This window comes from Sinohyriopsis cumingii, chromosome 12 (assembly GCF_028554795.1).
Source record: "Sinohyriopsis cumingii isolate HCF-2022 chromosome 12, ASM2855479v2, whole genome shotgun sequence".
In the NCBI taxonomy this organism is placed as follows: domain Eukaryota; kingdom Metazoa; phylum Mollusca; class Bivalvia; order Unionida; family Unionidae; genus Sinohyriopsis; species Sinohyriopsis cumingii.
In genome coordinates, this window is record NC_142972.1 from 129,000,144 (window position 1) to 129,021,710 (window position 21,567).

The window sequence follows — 21,567 nt, forward strand, 5'->3', positions numbered from 1 at the left end:
ATAGTTCTTTAAGACTCTTTGATGTGGTAAAGAGAAACATGGTGTGGTTATAACGAAGTGTGATAACAGTATACTTTATTAACATAAAAAACACCAGAAAACAACAACCCCAAACCCCCAAACAACAAACACCCCATAAAGAAAAATAGATGAAACGACATCTCTCAAAAAGCACAAGGAAGACTATGTTATAAAATAAACAATTTAGCCTGATATTCATAGCTGTTGGAAAGGGTGTGATTTTGTTTGAAAATAGGTTACATAGCGGCAACTCTTGTAGCTGGTTCATTTACACCTCTAACCAAAAATGAGAGTAACAAAGCTACTAGTACAGTGCACGTGTTCAAAAAGGAACCGAACAGTAACACCGATACAAACAAATAATCGGGAAATTGTCAAGCCTTTATTAAATCATTTCAAACAACGATTGATTTGAAGCAGGTAAAGTTGAGGCTGGAGAAGAGGAAATATTTCTAAGTTCTTAGCAAAAATGCTATAGATAGAGCAACTGCTTCTGTTGTCATTGCGATCACTATCACTGTAGCTGCTATTGTTCGGTAGTTTTCTTTGAACAGTTGTTTCAGCCTTTCACGTTTCATTTCGCACAATTTTAAAACGATTTGTCCAATTGTTTTTTTTTCCCTGAAACTTCTCGCAAACTATGTTAGACGTCCAATTATTTGTGCTTATTTACTTTGTTAAGTCGTTTCCTTCGGGGTCTTTGCTTATGCCTTATGTTAGCTCTTCAATCTATTTTAATGCATTTTAAAGTCTAACTTCTTATGGTATGGTTTAATTTGACAACTTCTACAGCAGTTACATATCTCCTTCATACTCTTTTCTAGTTTGTAGAAAGTGAAAATTCTGTCGTGACAATCATAAGTTAGTCTTTAATTCTATCACTTGCAATTAGATAACCTTTTGTATTTTGTATTCAGCGGTAGTTTCGTATCGTTCGACGAGTGTTTTTGATCATGTTTTGAGTCCTGTGTCTATTGAATTGTCAGTGTGCTTGGTAAATCATCGTTAGAGTATACGTGTTTATTTCGTTGTCGTATAGCTTTATTTTTATTTCATACACCTTTTTATTTTCATACATTGTATTCAGTGTTTGCACTCGGTCCAAGATCCATTCGGTTTAAAGCCCGTTACAATAATCAATAAAAAGAGTTCTGCTGATTGACAACTTGGAGATTTTACACAAATTAAATGAATAAGATAAAGAAAACCAAACCAAACAGAAAAATAATAATCTCTTGGGAAATATGTCTTTATCCAATCATAGTTGCAGAAGTTAAAAAGAGATTTGAATATGAAAATCACACAGATCGATCAAGAGAGCAGAAGGCTGATTTAGGATTTCACACGTTCTACTGGAAGGAAGGAACTAGCAAAATTATAGCAATCATATAGTTAACACCCTCCCAGAAAGCAACTGTTGCAAAAGAGTATGTCGATCATGAAGTACTCAGTGATATAAGTATAGTGCAGTGTAACAATTAAAAAGTAGACCAAAACAATGAAGCGAATTAGACATAATTTGACTGACTGGGAAGAAATGTTTACAATAGCTACAGATGCATTAAAAATGAATAGAAGATAAGATAAAACAGACAAAAGACGTTTGCCTTAAGTGGTAACTCATACTAAGCAGCAGAAGGAGGAGATACCTCAAGGAGATAAATACCTCATTTCGAACACAGCACTGTATTACTCACACACCCAGCAACGTGAAATCTGAGCAAGTTTATACACCGGATCTCAGCCCAAATATTTATGATTTTCCTTGGTAGTTTTTTCTCTGCGTTGTTTACCACGAAAGTGAAAGATGATGCTAACAACGTGAAAACGATGAACCTTTCAACTTAAATTACTACACCATTTTCACTACATACAAATATTTGCAGGTATTTGTATGGGTTACGGCAAAGAGAACCGAGCAAGGCATCATGAATGAAAAACCGATGAAGTTGATCTCAAGAGCTAATAACTAGTAAATACTTTTACTATGCTATATAGTTGACATTGTTTGGAAAGAAGTTTTGGATACCACGTGACTTTCAGAAATTACTGGATCATTGTCCACTGTATCCATGTATTCTTTCATAGGATTTAGGATTTAACAATGCACTCATAACAGCGGCTTAAATGGTATAATGTGGTAACCAGGACTATGAAATGGAAACATTTGTTTCCAGTACGATAGGATTACCGATGTGGTAACCAGGACCATGAAATGGAAACATTTGTTTCCAGTACGATAGGATTACCGATGTGGTAACCAGGACCATGGAATGGAAACATTTGTTTCCAGTACGATAGGATTACCGATGTGGTAACCAGGACCATGAAATGGAAACATTTGTTTCCAGTACGATAGGATTACCGATGAATCAACCTGCTTAAAACTACGTGAAGAACAAATACAGAAATGGACATAACGAGAGAATGAATCAGAAATAACGGAAAATATGCGTTTTATGAATAAAACTCTTGATTTTTCCAGATTACTGAAGAGTGTTGTGATATTGAGTGAAACTGAACTCAAAAATATTCAAACAAGGCAATAGAGAAAGGTGACAATGAAAGGTCGGCCAAACAATATATCTAGGGATTTCGAGTGAAGCAACCAAGTACGTCTTCGAATGAGCAAGAGAAGCACAAATAAACGAGTAACGTATGTGGTAAGAATTATTACAGTAACATCCGTTGCATATAGCTTGATTCGAGAAGTATTGAGTGTAATATACTAAATGGTACGGTCTTTAGTTGACCAACGCGGAACCAGGTATCCACTTATAAAACATCAACAACAAAAAAGAAGAAAATGGTGATGCTAGCAAATACTAGTGTTTGAAAAATGAATATATATTTAGTACTGGATGGCCAGGTTACCATTTAAAACAGTCAATTCAAATCCATTATCTTTTAGGCATGTATAAATGTATCTGAATGAACACAATAACACGATCATTTGTGGACTAATTGTGGTAAAACATTGTTTGCACTAAATTCGTCCGAGTGATCACGTGTATGTTAAAACGGGAGAGATACAGGGAGGTGTTTATGGTATGCAAGTAAATGGGAATAGTTGGAATTTATGGTAATCGATGAGTCATTCGCTGAATTAATCAGATTATAAGCCATGATACATTTGCTCTCGCTATAAGACTCTCTCGTCTGTTTTGTTTGGTTTACATCGTCGCCTGAACTTATTATAATTCCTATCCTGTTTTGAGTTGATCCGTAATTTACCAGTTCATACTTTTATATTTATTATTGTTTTAGTATGTTGGTGCAAATCTATTTAATAGTCCGACCACATGTACACAAAACGGTGTAATCATCATACTCTTTAAGTTTGTTTTATTAGTCAACTCCAATCAACAAACTTCCTAAATGAAAAGTCTTTTATTTCTTAGTTCCATTTCGTTTGGCGAGTTTGGGGTACCACAATTATGTCGTGTTACCATCTCAGTTTCATGCACCACTCCGGTGGCCTAGTGGTTAGAGCGTCCACCTCGGAAGCGGGAGGTCGTGGGTTCGAACCCCGGCCGAGTCATACCAGAGACTTATAACAATGGTATTAACAGATGCCTCGCTAGGCGCTCAGCATTAAGAGGTTAGTGTTAGGACTGGTCGGTCTGGTGTCAGGATAATGTGACTGGGTGGAACATCATACTATATGTCTGCGGCATGATGCCCCAGTGCTAGACATCACTATAAACTGCCACACTGCAGACATCGTAGCGATATGAGTTAAAAAATTGTTAAAGATACGTTAAAAATCCAAATCATACACACACACACACACACAGAGTTTCATGCAAGGTCATGTTTCAAATATCACGTCAGCATGTTAGTGTTTCAGTAGCAAGGTACGTGAGAGTTCTGGACTATTTCACTGCAAATCCAATCACAGTGAAAGGGCCTAGCAGTTTTGTTTCCGTTTTGACATTTTTTGCTTTCTTCCAGAAACCATGTCTAGGACATGGTGGTTTTCGTTTTCATCTAGTCGTAATGTCTAGGACACGGTGGTATTGTTGTCATAAAGTAGTGAGGAAAACGGTCTAGCAATTAGCAGATGGCTGTGGGAAGAGCTAGAATTTGAATATTTAAGCCAATCATTCATTAGAGTTTGAATATTTAAGCCAATCATTCATTAGAACTTGAGTATTTAAGCCAATCATGCTTTAGAATTTGAACATCTGAGCCAATCATGCATGTTTTATTTCTTTGTATCGGAACAAAGCATATATAAAATAAATAATCCGGATCTTACAATTTAACTTGTAGCACAGCTTTGTCATCAGCCATCTACTCATTCGTATGTATGTATCCGCACTCATTATGTATACATATAACTAAACTCAAAAAAGAAAAGACGTGAAGCAAAATTAACGATCTTGTAAAACATTTATCATATTAAATACATGTATTATCTGGATGGTGACCGAATATTACAGAAGGGATTCACATAGCAATTATATCTTCTTTCATTAAGTTCGACAAAATATATTGTAGGTTGTTGGAGATATATCTGCTAATAAAATTAAATCACCTTACTCTAAGTAATCCGAATCTTGATAGTCGATTGGGGGATTAGCATCCTCTTTCCAGTCTATGTAGTCATACGATAGATGCGGTACCTGAAAAAAATTAAATAAATAAATAAATAAATAAAATATTGCACTGCAAGCAATATTAAAGTCATTAGTTCTTGAACGAATATATTTATTAAAAATGAAGGACACAAAATCAGCCGGATGATGTATCATGCGTGTTAGATTGATATTAATAAGAATGAACAACGTAGTCATTACGTTGTGTGGAACACTAGTACCAAATTGTATTGCAATATGGCATTCATCGCACACAAGTAGTTGTTGCAAAATTAATTACTAAAGTAAAATATGGTTTTGGCATAGTGACATTTACTTCAAAGTTGTCAGTACTCTAATTAACGGTGTTTTCTTCTTAAGGCAGGTGAAGAGACAAAACAAAATTGGAATGAAATCCGTTTCCTGGAATTGTTTCAAAAAATTAATTAGTTGATTAATTAATGATTCTTTAGTTTATCGATTTAGCTATTTGGTAAAGTTTAAATTCACAGGAAAACTATTTTTGGTTAATAATGACCTCGACCTTTAAACTGCCGATCCGTAAATTGATACATGGAGCCTGATGGAACTTAAGCTATCGTGAGAAAATTAAATACGAAGCAGAAATGGGCCCCCAGTAGCCGAGTGGTCTAAAGTGCTCACCGTTATGGATCACTGACATCTCACCTCTTTCTGCGTGGGTTTGAGTCTCGGACTCGGCCAATGTGGGTAAGTGAGAAAGCTTGATAGTACGTTTTCGTGGGTCGGTGGTTCTTTCCGGGGTTTTCCCGGGTTCTTCCTCCACCATTTATGTTGGCCGCCATGTATAGCCTATCTTGTGCTGAAAAATGGTGTTAAACCCCATAACAAGTACAACAAGATAAAATGCAGAATTTTTCAGTATTTGCAGCTATTTATACTCTAGTTAACAAACATCTCTTTGGGAGTAAGTGAATACATATACCGAAATTACTGAATAACTATTGAATTCAACAGAACTAAAGTTATCGTGCTTACATGGATTGAACGAAAAGAAACCAGCTTTAGTAACAGTGAATTTGCAAACTACAGTTTCCCAAATAATATACATCATTCCTGTGATAAGGAAAGCGCGTGTATATGTTTATCAGATCTATTCGCATGAATCAAATTAAGAGAAATAAAAGCCGCAAACATAGTTTGATTCAAATTTACTTTGCGACGGAAATAACATATATGCCAACCTTTATTCAAAGCTGTTAACTAGAATATCATTTATTACAAGAAAACCGAAAAAAGACCTCTTCGCAGTCTGTCTACATGGATAACGCTATAAAATAATAGCCCACAATGTTTGTTGGCAGATATAAAAGCAAATCGACGTCGTTAACTTCTGACAATATATTTATAAAATGGCTAATACATTCTTCTAAATGGTTGTTGTACAGTTTGATATTTTGTTGTACAGTTTGATATCTTGTTGCACAGTTTGAAATCCTTTTCGAAATTTCTTGAGATCTTTATCTTTATTAATTCATAATACTGCAATGGCAAATAGAGAATATCTTTTGTATAGATCGCATGTTTCCAATCTTTGAAACTTCGCCACTTGTCTGAAGGATTTTGTTGTAACAGTAGGAAACATGACAACACGAGCGTCGGAAGAAGAGCTTTAGTTTCTAGAAGGGATGCATACGTGAGGGAGGTTGGGACTGAAGGTATTCAACGAAATGCAGCAGAAAGAGATTTTACATTTGATTTTGGAACGAATCAATAGTCAGTGAAGGGTACCGAAAGAGGGGGACGATTCACGGTTCTTGGTAATGTAAGGACAATCCAAGCAGCGGTGTTTTCAAACTTCTTGAAGTTTAAGTGGTAAATAAATTAAAAAATAAAAAAAGCCAAATATATATATATATATATATATATATATATATATATATATATATATATATATATATATATATATATATATATATATATATATATATATATATATTACGTGTTTAGGCTCTCATAAACAGTAACAAGAAATAAGTGAAGACAACAAGCTTTGTAAAATTCAGCAAATAATCTATTTCCCTAGAAAAACAAGGTATAAATGAAACAAATTATGGTTTTAAGAATCAAATCCGAAAATGATCCAAGAATAATAAAAATTCTTAAAGTTAGAAGTCCTACTAATAACATGTTATATTGAAATCTAAGTCCGAGTTCCGACGAAATCCAAAATGGAAGGCGATGACGTATGCCTTAGTCAGTATAGTACTGAAGTGTCAGCAGTTCTTTTTTGAACATCAGAAAATAATATTCCGGTTTTTGAATTCTTAAAATTTCAATAACTATCTTTGTCCAAGAATTAATTCCGAGTACAAGTATTTCCAGGGAAAAATAATTTCTTAGAATTCAAATAATTTGAAGAAAAATTAAAATTAAACTCCAAATGGTCACAACAGTAAGAAACACTTTGACTTCTAAGTGTTCAAAGGCCCAATTTAAATTATTTCTTAAAACCTCACTATTAAATCTGGCTACTGCGCAAAACAGACGCCCGGATAAGGGTGAACCTTCCGGTAAAAAGCGGTATTTTGAAATAATTGCTACATGTTTCGAGAACAAGGTAGAAGCTATTTACATGTCTAAAGTCACGTGCTCCTAGTTTAGCCTCGATTTCGCTATATGAATCCCACACTAAGAAAGAATAAAGTTTTAAAACAACTTGTTTATTTAAAGTCATGAAATAGGTTAGGAACTAGGTTCGTTTTAGATACAAAGTTCTAATATCAGGTTTTCGAAAAACTGAACTGAATTTCTGGAAAATATCAAATCCGGTAAATAAAATTACATTACAACATTAAAATAGCATGGAATGGAATATAAAAATGTAAAACTAACAAACAAACAATTAAATCTAATCTAATATAAATTAAATCAAATATATACATAACTATATATATATATATATATATATATATATATATATATATATATATATATATATATATATATATATATATATATATATATGTATATATATATATATATATATATATTTGTTGTCTATATTTTGTATTTGCCTTTGAAAAAGACTCGTTAAGAGTCTTAAGCACTCAGGACAGTTGGATACTAGTTTTGCACTGTTCGTTGTCTGTTTATTGCATTTATCTTAACCAATCCCTGACACACGTTATACCTTGCTGGATCCAGTGCACTTGAAAGGTCTGCTATTCGAAATGTGATTTGTATTCCTTATATTATCAACTTCGTATGGCACGATCTACCTTTGGTTTGATCTAACACCCTTTCAGTTCTGCATGTTATGTCGTGTTCGTGTATACGTTCCAATTTTTTCCTTCTTGCATCTAGATAATTGCCCCATCTAGTAGAATGGTGACGATACCTCAACTAATACACTAAACTAGTTGAAACATAATACATTTAAAGGTTTAATTCCTGTAGAAACAACCATGTAAAGTTTTGGAAACACAATGGTTTTTGTGTTTTATTTGTTTGTCTGTTCTATGTTTTGCATTTGCCTTTCAAAAAGTCTCATGAAAGCGCCCAGGCTAGCGAGATCCTAGTTTTGCACTCTTTGTTGTCGTTTTTTTGCATTTACCGTAATCAATCCCTGACAAACGTGATCCTTTGCTGGATCCATATATATATATTGAAACGAATCATGATAGAAGTGAAGTACAGTGGTCAAGTATCGAAATTACCAAGAAACATACAAGTGTTTTAGTGGCATGAACATGAAGAATGGTGCGAAAACGAGTTGATGCGTCTTTGCTCCAGATATGCAGCCTTGTCTGTGACGTTTTGGTGCAATGAGAGAAAACTGCAGAGAGTGGCGCCTACCTTTCATACTAATTTGTTTGCATTTAATATTGGTGTTGCTGATGCTTGTTGTTTCTTAGGTCAAGGATATGAATGCGAAAGTCTTTGTAAGGTGATCAGAATGACTTCAGTTTCATTCATCTAGAGAGAGAGAGAGAGAGAGAGAGAGAGAGAGAGAGAGAGAGAGTTCGGCAATTTAGTATTGGCTTGATAAACTTGCATTCAGTTTCTTGAAACAATGCAGTATTCTAGAACCTAATGTGCTTTATCATATTCCGGTAAACTGTCATCCTTGAGAAATGATTACACTTACTACGTTTGGCCGCAGGTCATCATGCTTCATATCGACGCCACAGTCCACTACAGCTACGATTACATTGTTTCCATAGTAACCTTTGTTCCATACTTTATCCACCCCAAGTAGTTTATAAAGGAAGCTTTCCGTTTTCTAGAGAATAGAAAACATGAAATGTTATTTTTGTAACGAGATTAAAATCCTTACTAAGATCACCTCTTTCGCCAGAACACCTATTACAAGAAACCATAACATTTAATTCATATTTGATAGTTTTAAAATATGTATTAAAGGACAGCATGCCATCAGAGACCACTTTTCAGATTCAGGCAGGCTCCATTGTATGACAAAGATACGTATTCATGCATACGATGTCAAAGTAATTTGTCTTTGTCATGACATTTTGTCCGGTGTCTCGGCTGTTAAAATCGCACACATTTTAAATAAACTTTGCCTCAAAGAAAGCGATAATTAAACGAACATTTCACTCACTGTTTCTCGTTGTATTCTACTTGGGCCTGGAATTTGTTTTCCCTGTAGATAATTTCCTCGGGTGTGCATAACCTCTTGCCTGAAAAACTTGACCTGGAAAAGGACCATTTGCATTTAAATAGTGTAGATATTGTTAAGGAATCGCATGCATCACATTCATGAAGCGTTTAAGACGTTCTAGGACGGTTGCAGAACAGTGTCTTAGATCTACGACTCGTTACAAGAATTTAGACTTTCTACTCTGGTCCTAGCTCTTATTCAAAACATTACCCTATTCAGGTATAATAGTTCTTTGTTAGAAGTAAGTCAGGGTGCTTTGTCGGAACTCAAATGAGCTTCATTCGTAACTAAAGAAAATTCAGCTTCACACATATATTTATATTTAAAGGTCACGTGACAAACCTACAACCCCATGGCAGGTATTATAAGATCTTAATCCAAGTAGACACTTATTCGAAGATCGATAAGTTTCATAAAATCAGTTTAAAATGTTAATCAATCCATAACATTACGCATTTTGCTTGGTAAAATAAATGGACCACATATGGGCAGATGGAAGTATATAGAAACACATAGACACACACGTGACAGGATGGAGATTATATTCTTTGATTGGTTGCACACATTTTCAGACGTTGCACAGAAAAACATGCTTGTCTCCGTTCAGTTCGATTTAGATAGTAAGCGAGCTGAATAGTGCCATAGAAAGAAGGCAATCAAGAGGCACTCCAAAGTAGGGGAGATAAGTATTGCACGATTAATTTACAGAATATGAGTATAAAATGTTATGCCATCATATCATTTGGAACAGATGAAAAACAGGAGACCGTGATTAAATTAAAACACAGACCCTAGCTGACAGAGCTTCCTTGTTATCAAATTATATAATAATCCATTATTACATAATAATCCATTATTACATAATAATATAACACATCCGCCATCAATATAGTATATCTTCATACAAATCCTATAAATATGACCAAAACAATTTTGATATCATATTTTTTTTGTAGAAAATAATTCCAAGTCATAATCTTATATGCTTATAAAGGTGACGAAATTTCTAGATCGTGTGCTTTGAGCTGCGTTCCATATAAATTGCTCAAAAAATTACGGCATACAATTTCTCCTAGGCAGTTTACGGGCTAAAATAAGCCTTCAAATAGAAGACGATATGAAATTTAAATTGGACGGTTTCTGCACTGTGATATGGCATTGTCATGTTTCCTGAATATCCATATCTTCTACAGTTGAATTCCATCTTTGCTGGGCTTTTCTAAAGTAGGACAATCGACTATTTATATACAGCATTTTATAGGTCACTGCTATGTATTTTCTAACACATCCAGGCGTCATGGCAATCGTGATATTGGTAAAGATCCCTATGTAGGCAATTTCGGTGTTAATAAGAGGTGGATGACCATAGAATATTGACATTTTACCCGCAGTAAGGTCTGCACGTTTTCTGACTGGTTCAGCTCATTCTTGTATTAGTTGCTGAATTGAGCACCTCATTTGCTACTGTTCCATAAGAGAGGCTTTCCGACGCTCCAGGATTTGTCTATAAAATCGATAAGATGCATCCTTTCTTGTTGATCCAATGTAAGTTTTCTTTATGACATTACAGATTTGTTGTTGATGCAACCTGGTTTATTTCTGTTCTTGTTAGTTGGTAAAGAGTTGCGATTATTTTCGCCCATGGTTCCCACTAATGTCTCCCATCGAGGTGAGGCTAAAGACCTCAAAGGACCTTTTGGCTTCACTTAAAACAGCAGAAAAATTAAGACCTGACATAGTGCGTGAGATATTTCCGCACATATAAAAGTAGGATGCTTCTTCACAAACCTTCACATCACACCTTACGTGTGTGCTATCATAAGATCATTTGTGCTGTGTGCCTATTACAAATAACTAAACACAAATACAGAAGAGATTCTATGAAAGCCTTTAGCTGTAGGAAGGATGAAAAGCCCAAACATTTTCTTAAACTATATGTACAACTTTATTGAGGCGATCTGTGCCATAAAACATACAAGACAGACGTCATCATCCTTCCTACTACGCAGATTATTACTGGATCAGTGTAAGAGGTACCATTAGCTTGAACCAGTGTAGTTTAATGTCAAACCTTTTCATAAAAAAACTCTGTTTATAAAACGAAGATGAGTGATAACTGCAACATGGAGGAAGGCAAATGATGCATTGTGAAATAAAACGTTATAGACAATTTTAAGATGGTTCACTAATCTATGAACCGTTCGTAAAATCCAAAATATCATAAAAACACATATAAACAATCATTGCCAATGATCTATTAGAATACAAATGACGAAATAAAATGGCGTTTACAATAATTGTTTCACATTTGAAAAAGAAAAATACACCAAGAGTATGTGGAAGGAACTCAGAAAATATAAAATAGAAGTTGAGGATTGCAATAACAGACTAATATAACAAAAACAAAGAAGCTGGAAAAGAAGTTATAACAAGCGTTATCACTTCACCAAGTTATTACCTGAGGTACGTTCAGGAAACAAACGCCTGCTTGATTATTAATAATCCTGAAAAGCATCAAACGTTACATAAATTAGGGCTTTGGGGAGCATACACCTGAATACACCTGCCGATGTGTTAAATATTCACTTCGGGTTTTATACCAATAGAGCAGGTACTTATGAATATTGAGTAAATACTCGGCTGGTAAAGTTAACTTAATCAGAACAAGTTATGAAATCGGATGACCATGTTTCTTTTAGCACAAGTCTAACATAAATAGGATGACGGTGTTTCTTTTGGCAGGATCGCACAAATCTAACATAAATAGGATGACGGTGTTTCTTTTAGCAGGATCGCACAAGTCTAACATAAATAGGATGACCGTGTTGCTTTTAGCAGGATCGCACAAATCTAACATAAATAGGATGACGGTGTTGCTTTTAGCAGGATCGCACAAATCTAACATAAATAGGATGACGGTGTTGCTTTTAGCAGGATCGCACAAGTCTAACATAAATAGGATGACGGTGTTTCTTTTAGCAGGATCGCACAAGTCTAACATAAATAGGATGACCGTGTTTCTTTTAGCAGGATCGCACAAATCTAACATAAATAGGATGACGGTGTTGCTTTTAGCAGGATCGCACAAGTCTAACATAAATAGGATGACGGTGTTTCTTTTAGCAGGATCGCACAAATCTAACATAAATAGGATGACCGTGTTTCTTTTAGCAGGATCGCACAAATCTAACATAAATAGGATGACGGTGTTGCTTTTAGCAGGATCGCACAAGTCTAACATAAATAGGATGACGGTGTTGCTTTTAGCAGGATCGCACAAGTCTAACATAAATAGGATGACGGTGTTGCTTTTAGCAGGATCGCACAAATCTAACATAAATAGGATGACCGTGTTTCTTTTAGCAGGATCGCACAAATCTAACATAAATAGGAACAGGATGATCAAATTAATATGTCCTTATTTGATATGTACTTTAGGTGTTCCCATTTATTTTAGGTGTTCCTATTTAGAACAGAACATGTATTACACAATCTGTCTACACTTCAATACACTGTTACAATGTTCTTTGAAAAAATTCTTTTGCGAGAAGAAGACTGTTATTTAGATGAAAAACCTGCAATAAGAAATCACCAATATGTCAGGTTAGGGCTAGGGTTATGTTAGGGTTATCTAATTATTATTTAGATGAAAGAACTGAAATAAGAAATCACCAATATACGTCAGGTTCAAACATTATACTTCACTCTATTGATGGTGATTGTATCATAATATTGTTAATTGCTATGGTGATGAAAGCTGGCAGTGTTGTTGGTTACAGCAACCACTTGAAAAAGTCATCCGATAGCCATAAATTTTGAATGAACACTGGTAAAAATACCGATGTGGTACAATATATGATTCCAACAGATCATAAACAGTCTATACAATATCAAAAGATAATCATCGGTACGGAAGACGTTTTACATAGACATGAAATACGCAAATGGTTAAATGAATTTAATTGCAACTGCACCTGATTGGAATGACAAAGATAAAGACGCTAAAAGCAACAAATTGTAATCATTACTGTGGTTACCTGAACTGGCTTAATGTATTTTTAGAAATAAAATATTCTTGTCTTGGAAAACACTTGTTAAGCCGTTTGTAAACCTGTGATTAAAACTGCGAACAGCAATCCTGGAATGGTAGAATAAGTAAATGACAGCCAAGAAAAACAATCCGTTACAATTCTTTTCCAAACCAGGTTAGTACACGGCCAGTTATTACAGGCAATGATGTAACTGCCTTCATGGGCAGCTTGAACAAAATGTTCGCAACATTTTTTTGTTTAACATCGTCCACAATCATTACATCTATAGCTGTAATACCCATTGCAATTGTCAAACCCCTCAATTAAAACAGTTACTTTAGTCTTATACCAAATAATAATCTTTCTTAAACTGTTGAATTGTTGATTTCAGTATCGTTTTCAAGATTAAAACTGTGTGTTTTCTTTTGAGTTCAACATTTTACAGACCTTAAACCAATCGAGGAGTGGTCAGTAGAACATAAAAATGTCATAAGTGAATTTAAGATATTACGCATGTTTACAGGAACATCTAAAACGCTTGCACCTAAAGAAAGAAAGATGTGTAACTTAACAGGAATAATACTACAAGTTAAACTATAAAAAATGAGCAGCTTTCAGAAGTAATCATTGACAGTAGTCTCTTATATAAAAACCTAAGGAATCATTGACGGTAGAGTCTCTTATATAAAAACCTAAGTAATCATTGACAGTAGTCTCTTATATAAAAACCTAAGTGTTATTACTCTCTGGTCATAAAATAAGTAACATCAAGAAGCAAAACCAGTTTTGACAACTTAACCAATAATTTAATTATCAAAATTATAAAATGAAAATGTAAAAGGAATTTACAGTATTATAAATTGAATAAAAAATAATCCATAAAGTTCTATTCAAGTCCAAAAAGAATGGAGTGTTCTAAATGAATTGTGTACCCTCTAATGCACTAACAGTCCGGATGTATGAAAATTGCATTGTCCAAACTCATTTAAATAATTCACAATAGTCCAGGAAAAACTACTTTAGTCGAAGAAGCAGTCTGTAGTGTCAGTGAATGATCTAAACAAACGTTTCCTCTCAAAATAATATATAAACAACATTTTGAATAGTCTGGAGACTGATGTTACAGCACGAACATAAGAAATAGGACAAAATTGCGCAGCTCCACGGAATTATCTGCAATCATAATGGGTGAAAATGCATGTTGCTACTATTAGTTAAGTGACATTTCATAAATACCCCACATAGTAAACGAACCCATCTGACCTAACCTATCCAATGGGAAATTAGTTAATTTTTCTACGAACACTCTAGCCCAAGAGAAACTGCCCCAAACAGTAAACAGGTATTATTATTATAATTATTATTGTTGTTGTTATTATTATTATTATTATTATTATTATTAACAATTGTAAACACATACGTACGCACGTACTTATAGATCCAACGCAATATACACTCTTAATATATTAAAATAGAACTCATACCCGCATACAAAAATTCAACTATACACAATTACTACAATTTTCAGTCATGAAATTAACAAAAAATAATATATATACATTACACTAATACACAATGAAATGATAAGGATGTTAATCAAAAGTTCGCTTCTAAAACTTTCTATACTGAATATAAGGCTAGGCCTTGAACGTAAATTGAGGTAAGCATCTTACGAAATTAACAGGTAGGTCAGAATTTTACCCTCAGTAACGAACTAAATTAAAACACGCAATAGAAATTAATTATACAGAACACCTCCTCTAAAAAAGAAAAAGAACGATTTATATTATAACGCTTTCTTTAACATATTTGATAAATATACGTACAATAGTATAATAATTAATCAACACTATGAAAATAACTAATGACCTATTTATCATTGATTTATATATTTAACCTTATCTGGTTAAGCTTCGCCGTCAGCAAGCTATAAATAATTTATAATTTTAAGTATCACGCAATAAAAATCAAATGGTTTTTATCAAATAATATATTTAAACTTATCGTAATATCCGTTTGCTTGTTATTATCTATCGCATTTATCATCAGACATCAAACACTTTGTTTACTAGCATAGGAGTACAAAGAGTATTGAATTCTTATCAAATAACATGAGGTCCGACACGTGATCTAGAAGAGAGTAATATTTTAATCATTGAGAGTAAGGATTATTAAATCCCATTACGAGCGTGCAGTAGGTGAAATTCAAGCTGTAAGCAGTATTCAATTTTGTTAGCATTGAAAAACGTTAGCACATACTGGTGACATAAGTAGTTTTTAAACAAAATCTGAATAACTAGAAGATTATCGAACAATTTAAATCATTTTATTGAAAAATAACTTAAAAGTCACAAGCTAAACTTCTCATTTTATTGTGCCAATTAACAATTATGTTGTGCATGATAGGTCTGCAGGACGAATGCGTTCCTAGTATCATGCGATAGTTAGTGTCTTCCATTCAAAAGAAAGCATGGAGTAAGTCACCGAAACAGTTCTTGACCTAAGCAATCGGCCTTGGTTTATGAATGAAAAGTCGATACATATTGTACGTGTACTGTTACTATAACACAAGCAAGCGACTGAATTATTGAACTCAAATGTAAACGTCATAAACCCGAACAAATTAAAAAATTATATTATAAATTAATATACAATACATATATCCCTAACACATTATACCCAGTGGGTCAGGCAAAACAACAAAATCGTTATGAAAAGGTATTAATATTATATTCAATACATCTACTCTTTTATATTCCATTTTTACTGTATACTGTACCTTGGTTATATTTTAACGTTTATCAGACTTGTTTACCACGACTCAAGGAGAACAGAAATTAAATTTATCATGTTTATTAACAGACACATTTAGAAAGGAAAATCAGTTTGCCTGTTTGTAATTAATAAAATGTCAGTTTTAATATATTAAAAGTAACAAGTCAGTCGTTTGGCTAGGCATTAGGTTAAGTCAGTCGTTTAGCTAGGCATTAGGTTAAGTTAGTCGTTTGGCTAGGCATTAGGTTAAGTCAGTCGTTTGGCTAGGCATTAGGTTAAGTCAGTCGTTTGGCTAGGCATTAGGTTTCTCAGGATCATTGTTTAAAGTACTTGCAACATATATACAATTTGAAGCATGTAGTCCTTGACCTTTTATCCAGTTCTATTACAAGTTTGTTTTCGTACTTAATACAGATGTTTAAATATACACGAACTTTGTTTTTACCAGAAAATCGTTGCGTTTGTAAATATTTATAACTTTCAACTAGGCGGTACAGAGTTTATCGTCAACAATAAGCATAAAAGCTATTCCGTTATTCACACAATCTTCGTAATGAATCTAGCTTGATAATTTTAATCAGAAAAAAGTAACAATATTTACTGGAGAGAAGTAACATACGATATGTGCACATTCCAAATGTCCTTTTGAACAAATAGTGACCATACTGTGACGTCATAGGCAAAGCGGCCCTTTGAACAGCTGGAGTCAATTACTCAAGTTAGTTTGGACATAATGGTATAACAAACCAAATGGCCTATTGTTATCACATTTTCTACGATTCTTGTTATATTTGTTGTCAGTTGAATTGACTAGTATGTTATTGTGACAATGTCCAAAACCCAAACAATTAGCTTAATGACACCCGATGGAACAGACAGCTACCACTTTGCGTCTTACACATGTGGTGTAACACAAAATCATTGGAGCTGAATCCTAGACAAAGGTGCACTTTAGCCACCCCAAAAGGAATATTAGTCATAAATAACAGGGGGTTCAGACATGTTTTGGTTTCTTCCGTGTTTAGGTCGGTCCCAAAGGTTTTGTTGTAATGAAATGGCAGAAACGTTGACGGAATTTACCACGAGGTGACTATTCTACCCAAATTGTTTTTTTGTTGCATCAAAATATTCATTCGCGCATTCTGGGACGAAACTAATGCCATAATACTGACGAATAGCACTTTGACGCCATCGTACAGATATAAAGAGTTAAAGACGCCCTCGTACAGATATAAAGAGTTAAAGACGCCATCGTACAGATATAAAGAGTTAAAGACGCCCTCGTACAGATATAAAGAGTTAAAGACGCCATCGTACAGATGTAAAGAGTTAATGACGCCATCGTAAAGATGTAAAGAGTTAATGACGCCATCGTACAGATATAAAGAGTTAATGACGCCATCGTAAAGATATAAAGAGTTAAAGACGCCATCGTACAGATATAATGAGTTAAAGACACCATCGTACAGATATAAAGAGTTAATAACGCCATCGTACAGATATAAAGAGTTAATTACATGACAGCGATCATGCAGTTGCAATTTGTTGTTTCCAGGCTGTTGCATTACTGTAAGTTTATAAACTTTCATTTAAACCATCCATAGTTTGCTCCCTATTGCCTTACAATTTTCATCAATCGGTACCAAAATCTGGAAATGAATCGAGCCTCTTGGAGTTAAAACATCACATGCATCAAAAATCGAATGTATTGTCAGAAGGGAAGGTTACGGTATCATTTATATGCAGAAAACGTTTATTCAATTTGAAATCAAATATTTATCTTTTTATTATTATCACGGAACCCATCTCGCATATAACCATACTGTTTTCGTCTTGGTTAAGCTATCTCGTTTTGATTGTCAAAGTGCGCAGAATGCTGAGATACAGAAAGAAAGTTTATCTTAACTTGTGCAAGAAAAAGTCAAGAAAAAGAACCCAAGTATCATCACTGAGTTTGAGTTTAACGGAAAAGATGCATCGTCACCATTCCTGATTCAAACGTTTTCCGGCAGGAAGGCCAGCAATTATATAACCGCTTTTCGCATTCTACCAAGGTCTTGCTCATTCTAAATCATCTATCAATGCATAGTTGGTTGAGTTTATGGGACAGAAAGTCGCATGACAAAAAGTTACAATTTGAATTTTCACTCTTATGTGTTATATGTCGGACAAAAAGTCACAACATATAAAGTCACACTTTAAATTTTGTAATGTTGCAGGGTTTTATATAAACGATAAAGCTTAATTAATTGCACGTTCTTCATTGAGTAATAAACAAATTATTAGCTATATGATTATTAAAAAACTATTTTCTAGACATTTTATAACAGTTGGTAAAAAAATAGAGCCTGCATAATACCCCAAAAAATAAAAATAATCACATTGTTGTAACTGTCACCACTAATGCAAAGGAACTAATAGTGATTTGATTTAAATGGCTAATACAGTTTTAGTCTTATAATTCTTGGTACACTGATATATATCTCGTTAATTGATTTTTTACAGAAACACCACAAAAAAACTCGGGAATGGTCTTCTTGTCCGAAAGAGGATCAGTACATAAGATCTGTATCTGAAGCTATGGAAAGTAAAGCCATTTAACATAAAAAGGTTTCATTTGATTAAAATGCTAGTTTAAAATGTAATTAGAGATTGAAACCAAAATTTTAGCTGCATATCCTTATCAGAGCTACTTTTCCTGTCTAAGAATAAAATTTCATTAACCACTAGGACACCGGAGTGGGTCACACGAGAGAGAGAGAGAGAGAGAGAGAGAGAGAGAGACTCTACATATGCCTGTCCCTGTTTTTCGGAATAAGACTGAACAAGTTTGGAGCGTTTTACACATAAATGCTGTGTTCAACGAAGATTTACCTGTTCATTGAGGACCACTTTCACCTCCCGCTGAAACGAGCTGTCTATCGGTTCATCATTTACCTTTGGATAGTCCCTTTTCTCAAACAGATAGAAGTCGGACACAATCTGAAAATCAGGATGTTTGTTTTCCTCTGATCAATACATAAATAATATATTTTCTATAATATAATTCGGTAATAATTAATGTCTCATGCGTTTTCCATAAAAAGTATGACATTCATTCATCCATTCTTTCTGCATTTTTGACCGTTGTGCATTTCTTGTATTTGTGTCTATAATTTTTCTCTCTATGTCCTAAGGAGTGAGTTCATGCGCCCTTCGTACTTGTTCCATCCTTTATTTGCGGATAGGCGCACGACCTAACGGGTCAGGGCAGCGGTGCAAGAGAGTTAGGCTGTAGGGATCTATTCCTGCTAAGAACGAATTGTACATCTCACATCATTGATTATATTAGATGCCATTCTCTCTCTCTCTCTCTCTCTCTATATATATATATATATATATATTGCAAATCAGTGAATATATATGCATGAATATATGTCTGTACATATATATATATATATATATATATATATATATATATATATATATATATATATATATCAGGGTAAAGATGGAGAGTGTACTCACATGTTTTAATAGTGTTAGGTTAAGTTTACTTCCTGATAAACTGTTGAAAACACTATAAAGGTTCTTTTCTTCGATCTGAAATACAAATTCGTTGGTGTGAAGTTTTCGTCCATCTGACGATGAGGAAGTTGTCAATATGGCCAGAATGGATATGAAGAAGCTCTTCATTGTGAAATTGACATAGGTCGGATCAATACTAATTATACTACATGGTGTATATATGAACAGTGATGACATCAATCCTTTTGATCATATATATACATCTCTTGTTATCAATTATATGATGTCATCATCACATATGTTATCATTTATAGATCAAACACATAACTACCACAAGTGAAATTTGATAATGTTTGAATAATTTATGTTGCCTTAAGGAAGTCGATAAAAGCTCAATTGCTCAAGAGATGAAAAGAAATACTAGCATACTATTTCGACCACTTCCCCCGCTTATGTTTTGTGGAGATATTGTTCTTGACTAATGTCTGATGAGACTCAGGCATACGTAATTGAAATTGTACTCCTCTGCTTCTTGATGTACACCAGCAAATCGCTTTCGTTGTCATATATCTTTTTAGTACAGACTTTATCATTAGACAACCCATTTTATGAATCCCAGTTTTTCTAAGAATGTCGGGACGTATCATTGAAGATATAGTCCACTGCATAACATGTGTACACCATTGCGACACCTTGGATCGAGTTATTATTATTTTCAAATCAACGTGGAACCCTAATATCCTGGCAATGTTCTGTCTATAAGGTATATTTGCGATGAACACACAAAGAAAACCTTCATACGGCTAAAAGCGATCTAAATTTTTAAATAATAATGAATTTGTTTTCTCTCAAATACTGGCGGTCATTCCAATCCACTCACCCACCCACACAAAACACAGTAAAGTAGTCCACATTAGCAAGAACACGTTATAAGATCTTCGTAATTATATAAAATTCGATCAGTCAACAATTTATAAATTGTACATCGGAGTATCTATATATTGTGTTGATCAGGTTAAGTCAGTGCCAAACTCATGTAGACTCTAGTAGGTGTAATTTCATCAAGTGATAGGTTCCAGGTATTTATCTCTTTCGCACAATACCACACCTAGTATCAGATAACACTCAGTGTTTCATACAGATTGTACGGAGTTCAGGGAGATACTTTGGGGCTCAAAACGACGACACCCTGGGTGTAACATTAAGAATGACACTAAGGGGCTTGTGGAAATTTAATGTTAAGAATAGCAGCAATTGGCTAATGTGAATTGAACACAAGCGTGGACAACACACCCAATGGCACAGAAAACCAGTGCAACAGATCAACAGCATGTTGATGGCCGGAAAATCATGACCTTTCTGGAACTTGGAAACATACATACATTTACATTTAAATTCAACTGATTTACTTTGAAAGACAAATATGTATTATGTATTATCTGATATACTTACAAACAAACACACAAAGTTAAGGAAGGGATGTAAAGTAGGGAGTAAGATGTTAAGGAGGAGGTGTAAAGTAGGGAGTAAGGTTCGGATGATTAGCACCTTTTCTTATCAACAGGTAAACACGAGCCAGATAAACATTACATGTATAACATCCTAAGTTCCATTACCCAGTCAAAGGGAAGGGCGGGTAATAATCATTAACACACACCTACTTATACGAAATTGAGGGGCGGGTGATGATCACTCATACACATCTACATACCATCAATCAGACGAAAAAAGAGGCGGGCGATTATCACTCTCACACGCATATATAACATCATGCATACAAAAAGGGAGAAGGAGGATGGCTGCATCACAGATTCTAAAATGAGGAATGTATGTTTTGTTTTATTTTTTATAATGTTTTTTATTTGCTTGAGCGCAAACATAAAACAGACATAAACAAATCCAAAGAAAACGCAACAGTTTTGGCAATATGCATTAGTATTCTGTATCTGACAGACTGGGCAATCGGAATCAAACGGAACACCGGATATAC

General features: G+C 34.2%; 1 protein-coding gene across 1 annotated transcript in view; it reads right to left on the reverse strand.

The window, feature by feature from the left end:
• The window catches only part of LOC149787443 (furin-like), a 67,625-nt gene extending 47,349 nt beyond the window's left edge, over positions 1-20,276 (reverse strand). The window contains exons 1-5 of the mRNA XM_089978059.1: positions 19,578-20,276; positions 18,945-19,052; positions 9,205-9,297; positions 8,731-8,865; positions 4,567-4,649 (exon numbers count right to left, since the gene is read on the reverse strand). Of these exons, the coding sequence (XP_089834185.1) occupies positions 4,567-4,649; positions 8,731-8,865; positions 9,205-9,297; positions 18,945-19,052; positions 19,578-19,814 (656 nt within the window). The 5' untranslated portion in view covers positions 19,815-20,276. The remainder of the gene's footprint in view (positions 1-4,566; positions 4,650-8,730; positions 8,866-9,204; positions 9,298-18,944; positions 19,053-19,577) is intronic.
• Positions 20,277-21,567: the final 1,291 nt, after the last annotated feature.